This window comes from Habropoda laboriosa, unplaced genomic scaffold (genome assembly GCF_001263275.1).
Source record: "Habropoda laboriosa isolate 0110345459 unplaced genomic scaffold, ASM126327v1 scaffold908, whole genome shotgun sequence".
Lineage (NCBI taxonomy): Eukaryota > Metazoa > Arthropoda > Insecta > Hymenoptera > Apidae > Habropoda > Habropoda laboriosa.
The window spans coordinates 81932-88880 of NW_017100995.1; the positions used below are offsets into that span (position 1 = coordinate 81932).

Genomic DNA, 6949 nt, shown 5'->3' on the forward strand with positions numbered 1-6949 from the left:
AATTCCATTCATTTATTGATTCTGCGTACATGTCAGTTGCGTCACAAAGTCAGTTATCAATATCAAGTGCAACGTCAGTAACGTTTAGTCCAAGTGTCATTTGTCTCATGGATCATAAGACTGAAAATTCACATTCAGATATTGATAAGAAAATGGGTAAGCTTTACCTTTTGTACTTTAATATTTTGTTGTTAAATACTTTTATATTTCGTCACAGAATCATTTTTGTTTAAACAAAATGAATATTATGAATCCTATGATTGAAGGAGAAAATTATGAAGTAGTAGATGAATGTAACGAAGAAGAAGATACATCTAACAACACACAAAATAAACCTGTAGAAAATACAGATATCGAAAAGCAATCTGAGAATATTGAACCCTTAGACAAAAATGTACCAAATATAAATATAGAGCAAGTAGAAGTAACAGCTATGGATTCAACAAATAGTGCACTGCCAGATAATTCAAATTCTAACAATAATATTCAAAGCAATATGTCAAATCCAGAAAATGAAAGTCCACAACAATCAAATATGAAGTCAATTGATTTTACTGCAGATATTAATTTAGATCAATTGGATGAACTAAAAAATATGACAGACGAAGATGTTTTACAGAATCTAGAGGAAATTGAAAATATGGATTTAAATTCTTCAAGTTTACAAGTACAAGAGGAAAATCAATCAATGGAGAAAAGTACAGAAAGTAAAAATTCTAATTCAGAGAATGACAGACCTATACAAGCAAGTGAAGTAAATGATAATATTAACATTGATAAAAAATTACCAGATAATGTTGATAAAGACATTAAAGGAGAAGTTGTGGTGCAGTCAGGAAAAAATGGCTGGTATAAAAAAAAGCTCATGGAGAAAGAAGCAATTATAAAAGAACGGCTATCAAAAGTAGCTAGAGTTTTAGGAATTTCTTATCCAAGTTATGAAAAATGGTTAGAATATGAAGAAAAAGTAAATGGATCTCCCCTATGTAAATTGAAACCATCTCGGCACTGTTGCCTAGATAAACCATACACTAATCGTTGGAAGTTCAATTGCAATAAAAGAAGGATATTTGATTCTACAATAAAAGCTGAAAATTCCAATAGTTCTTTCAACAAAAGTACAGATGTAATCTGGAAATTGGACGCAAGTGGTGCATGGGGTGTAAATGTAAATAATAAATCTGAATTTCCACCTTTTGTACTACATGCTGTGAAAATATTTGAAGATTTTCTTCAAACAACAGAACAATTAGTCTCACAAAATTCTGTAAATGAAAACTTTTCTGATAATGTATCTATGGATGTAGAATCAAGAAAGGAAACATATAATGAAGGGAGACAAGACTGGTTATGGTTGGTAGTACGTTGTAATAGTATGGATGAACTTATGCTATTTGCAACTGGAAAAAACATTAATCGTTCTACAATGGATCGATTGAAGCAAGTTTATGAATCTGGACCTGGAAAAGATTGCAATGTGAAGTCTCTTTATTGCAAATCTATTGATAAGTAAGAATATTTTTTAAAAATTCATAGTACTTAAATTGCATAAGTTTAGGTAAATTAGATAATTTAACTAGATACAATTAGATAAAGTGTAAGCTACATAAACTTTATTAAAACATAAATAATGGATTATTATTTTATTCTTCTTAATTTTAGATGTGAAGACTCTACTGTTACAAATACAACATTTTTGGTGGGATCAGAAGCCTTAGATGAAATTGTAGGTGGGCTAAAAATTCAACTCGCTCCGAAAACAAACTTTTGGTCAAACACTGCTGGGGCAGAAAATGTAGCAAATGCAGTAATGGATTTGCTTGCACCTACCCCCAGAACAACAGTACTTGAAATAGGATGTGGTATTGGTCTCATTGGGTTAATGATGGCTTCTGTGAGTAAAAAGAATATATTTTTATTAAAAATTATTATTTCCCACAATATCCGGAAATGATTTAATTTTCATCTTAAATTGTAGAAATGTCAACAAGTAATAGGAGTGGATTCTCCATCAGAAGTAGAAGAAGCTGAAATGACATGTGAATTGAATAATATAAAAAATGCTTCATTTATCATGGGATCCCCTGCTGAAGTAACAGCTAAAATTATTGATGGGGTAAAAAATCGCAAAACTTGTGCAATAATAAATACAAACACTATTTTTGGACGAGGTACGTAAAATATAAGTTGTATTATAAATATGACATTTATAATTGGTCATTATTTTCAACATTTATTATTTCCAAATGTATTTATTTAAATTGTAAACTAAACGCATCATATATGTAGCAAATACAAATGTCTCAGTAATCATCGTAGAACGGGAAAAAGGATGATTCCTTATGGAAAAATAAATCAAAATTACAGAATAAAATATTTGTATATGCGACTTGCTTTTCAAATACGTCCTTTTTTAAAACCGTACAACTGCTACTGTAGCATTTTAGTTTTGTACATTAAAAAAATATTAATTATATTCTTTAAATTACATAACATTTATCTCAATTATTTAGCACTAAGTGTCCAGTTACATCTTACTCTATTATTAATAGCAGTATCTAAATTATTTACTGAAAATTTATTATAAAGTATGCATATTTAGATATATTTCTATTTTGCAGCAATTGAAGTTATGACATGTCTCAGAAAAATTCCATCCCTCAAACGGATAGTAATGATAACAACATTAACCAAACAATCAGTACGTGCTATATTAGAATTAGCTCGACCTGGAGATCATAGTCACGGATCACCGTTTATTCCTGTTTTGGCTTGTGTTGTTGATACTTTACCAATTGGTCCCCATTTTGAAGCAGTTATTTTGATGCAACGGCGAATGGTATATAAATTTAATCACCTGTGGTTTCAAAAAATTATAGAAGAAAATGTGAAAGATCCAGAATTTAAAAGCGCTCAAGGAAGAATAGATGAACAAAGCATTAATGGAACAGATAAAAAAACATCAGCCAAAGGAACTGAATTACAAACTAAAAAGAACTTCAATAAATCATTAGTAAAACATCCTACAAGAAAATCGAAAATTTCATTAAAGAAAGCACTTTACACGAAACATGTTGAGAATTTGTTTGCAAAAAATAAATTTAAAGGAAAACGTTCTCATTCTCCAGAAAAAGGAGAAGTGCCTCCAAAAAAATTAATGAAGAAGTTTGGTAAATTCGGTGCTAAACCTTGGCATGCAGGTAAGTTTGTATTCAACGTGTGTTACATTTAAGAATATTCCAATTATTAACTACATGTAAAATTTTCATTGTCGATTTAGATACAAATTTTAATAAATTAATCTTTTCATTTTTTAATATTAGATCTATCAACGAAAATAAAGAAGGAATGGAACGTAGAAACTCCACAGTTACGCATTAATACTTCATGTGAAAAGAAGATGCGAGAACATAAAGAGCAAACTGATTTGAGGGAAAGATTATCCAATAGTCGACTCGATACAGATATAGCTCAAACAGTAAAGGAACATCAAGCACTCTTAGAAATAGCAAAAGAAAAGTTAAGCGGACCAGCACCGACAGTTGATATAAATACTGCAAAAAAATTACAGAATATGTTAAATATGGTTTTAGAACAAACAAATAAACTCCAAAGTCAACTTCCACGTTCTGTTTGGGATCGCATATCACCACCAGATAATGTGAATTTGGATCAAAGTGAAAAGAAACTAGATGATTCTCTCTTAAAAGGTCATTATGTTCAAGAAATAGGTTCTCGAGATATTTTAATTACAACACCAAATCAGAAATTTTTGAATAACGAGGAATCTATGACAAAACCGATTTATAAAAAATATAACAATTTGCCACCTTTAGAACCAAACACAATCGTGTTAGTAGCACCAGCAACTGATCATAGGGGAGAACGACCTTTCCGTATAACTCCAGAACGGTATCATGACTCTGACGTACGTCAGCAACAAAATGAAGAAAATTCTTGGAATCGAGATAAAACCTTTGAAAGAAATCGTTGGAATGATATGGAAAATATAAAAAAACCAATCTCACCTATGAGGAGACAAACTTCTCCTAAACGTCCATTACTATCGCCACCAAGACGTCCATGCTCACCTCCAAGGAGACACTTTTCTCCGCTTCATCGTCCCATGTCACCTGTGTATAGACAACGTTCTCCTATAAGGTGTCAAATGTCTCCATTACGACGACCTATATCACCATCAAGACGACCTGTGTCACCAAGGCGTCTATCACCACCACGACGACAAATGTCTCCCGTAAGGTGCATTATGTCTCCTTCTAGAAGACAGTCATCACCAATGAAACGGCCAGTATCTCCTCCAAGAAGACAGATTCCATCTCCTAACCGAATAATGCCCCTTAATAAACAGGAAATGTTGCTTTCTAGACGACAGACAATGTTACAAGAAAGACAACAAACATCAACAATGAGACGTGCAGAATCACCACAAAGATTTATATTTGATCGTCCTACATCACCATCAAGAAAGCAACAATCTCCTCAAAGACGACAAATGTCACCGCAGAAGCTTGGTGATGAGTGGGACATACCAAGTAGAGGAGCCATTGAACAAACTTGGACTCGACCTGTGGAACGGATGCCTGAAAAGAATATTTGGCGTACTGAAAAAACAACTTCAACATCTACTAACAATTGGGATCAAACTGCTTGTAATGAACGACGTCGTAAAATATTCAACCAAGAAAAATGGGAAAGTGATAAAGATCCTGTTCGTAATGATACGTGGAATAGTAGTCCAAATACTTGGAACTCCAAGCAAATAAGTGCAAAATCTACGATGAAAGAAACATGGTCGTCAAGTTTTGATAATAGATGGTCAACAACATCTAATATGCCTGGAAATAGTAATGATAATTGGAATATTCGTGGAAAAGAAAGTTTCACTAACTGTAAGGAACCTTGGGTAGACAATAAAAAACAAGGAAGATGGGAATCAGTAAATAATGTTAAAGAATCTTGGAAACAATGTAACAAAGAAGATGTAAACGACTTACCAGATGATGCAAAAGATCCTTGGGGTGATGATGGTACTTCAGATTTAAAAGAAAGGTGGCTTAAATTTGAAAATACAGCTTCATCATCCACATGGGTAAGGGAAAATAAACTACAAAAAAGAGATGCATGGGGAAAACTTGAAGATAATTGGCAAAATAAAGGAGTACCTTTTCGTACAAAATCTCAGTGGCAAAATAATGGCATTCAAAATGCTGGAGAACCGCGTTGGCTTTCTCAGAATGATATTGAGAAGAAAACTTCAACAAGTGGTTGGCAAAGTGGAAACAATGTAGGATCTTGGAAATTTCAAAATTCAAATTTTCAATCACAACGTTCTTTTTCTACGACTCCGTTTAAAGGTTTATATTAAAATTTGTGTTCTTTAACTTAATAATAATGTTAATTACCTGCAATTTTATTTGTTAGAATATTCTTACCATAATGTCAATTTGTTACATGGGTCACAAAGGGGAAATCATATATTTCTTACGTTTTAATAACAGTATAAAGTATATCTAAAAGTTATGAAAAAAAACATTTATGCTATTGAAACTTAAAGTACTTAAGTTTATATTATAAGATTATTGATCATCGCAAATTATGTTTTATAAAATATTGTGAATGAAAATTGGTTTCGTTTCTCTTTTTATTTCACTTTTTCTGGTAGTTATTCTTTAATTTAAATCATGGTGTTTTATGTACATCTCCTTTGAGGCAATGTAAAAAGTAAGTTTACATTGTAATTTTCAAATAAAACTGCATTTACATAAAAGATAGTTGATTTCATTCTATTTGATATAAATATAAAGTATTCATTTAAACATTTTTTTTTGTTTTAAACAAATTAGAAATAGCAATAATTATCTGCTATATATTTTACACTTAATTACGAAGCGATTGCAAAGATTTTTTAATATATTTTTTTATCACAACAAAATTATCAATGTATTTGAATAAATATATGTATTCTTAAATTTTATAACAGCTACTTACACATTATTTAGTTGTATCATATTCTGATTAACAGATTTTAACACAAAACTGTCAGAAATATATGATTATCTTTATGATACTAAATTTATTATTTTAAAGTAAATATTACAATATGTAGCAAACATATAGCAGAAAATTAGAATTAAGCATTTCAATTTATTGTTAAATGATGTTTAATGAATAATATGCAAATATAAAGTATAATATAAGCATGCTGAATTAATACTAGAGACGTGTTTTATTAATAACTTTGATTATACTCCTACAGTATTAATAAATTTTCAGATTTTGTACTATAAGAAAAATATTTGTTTCTTTTTAATTGATATCCTGCGTTCTTTAAGAATGAAATATTTATAATATACATTTGTTTATATATTTATGTTGTCCTCTCACTTTCTACATATTTACATACATAAACATGCCTTTAATATTTTTATGAATGTGACATGCTAAAATATATCGTTTATTGATACATGTAGGACAAGCCGAATTTCGGAATATGACGAAAAAAGAGATAAGTTTACATTAAAAAACAAAATTGTTTTTCGATACGAAAAAAAACATTTTATTAAATTATTTATTAAAGGAAAGGAATAAAACTTTAATAATTAAAAAAAAGGAATAACTTTTTTTCGTAATGAGGTTCATTTTTGCAAATTATTTCTTATTACATATGTTATGATATTACAGTATCCTTCGCTTTTCTCAGAGTTTACCGTTCGACAAATTAAGAATAAATGAATTATAATATGTTTTTACTTTTTTAACTTCATTAGGAATAATTTCCGGCATCTTTGTAATCTTTCTTTTCGATAGGATACACTGATAAAAATTAAAAGATGCAGTATTTGCCATAACTGATTCCATACGAATATGTTTGAAATTTTATATCTCAAAAAATATTGCAGAGCTTCATCATATTTAAAAATTAATTAGT

General features: G+C 30.0%; 1 protein-coding gene across 1 annotated transcript; it reads left to right on the top strand.

The window, feature by feature from the left end:
• Positions 1–238: 238 nt before the first annotated feature.
• Positions 239–5386, top strand: LOC108577721. Its single transcript, XM_017940913.1, has 5 exons — positions 239–1509; positions 1663–1894; positions 1979–2171; positions 2622–3200; positions 3324–5386. Exons 1-5 carry the CDS (start codon positions 239–241, stop codon positions 5384–5386), a joined length of 4338 nt encoding a protein of 1445 aa, XP_017796402.1.
• The last annotated feature ends 1563 nt before the right edge of the window (positions 5387–6949 follow it).

What these genes read in the sequence shown, in the direction of transcription:
- LOC108577721 (XM_017940913.1), top strand. Translation starts at nt 239, where the DNA reads ATGAATATTATGAATCCTATGATTGAAGGAGAAAATTATGAAGTAGTA. An exon ending in TATTGCAAATCTATTGATAA is followed by an intron (nt 1,510 to 1,662) that starts GTAAGAATATTT and finishes TCTTAATTTTAG; the next exon opens with ATGTGAAGACTCTACTGTTA. An exon ending in TGCTAAACCTTGGCATGCAG is followed by an intron (nt 3,201 to 3,323) that starts GTAAGTTTGTAT and finishes TTTTAATATTAG; the next exon opens with ATCTATCAACGAAAATAAAG.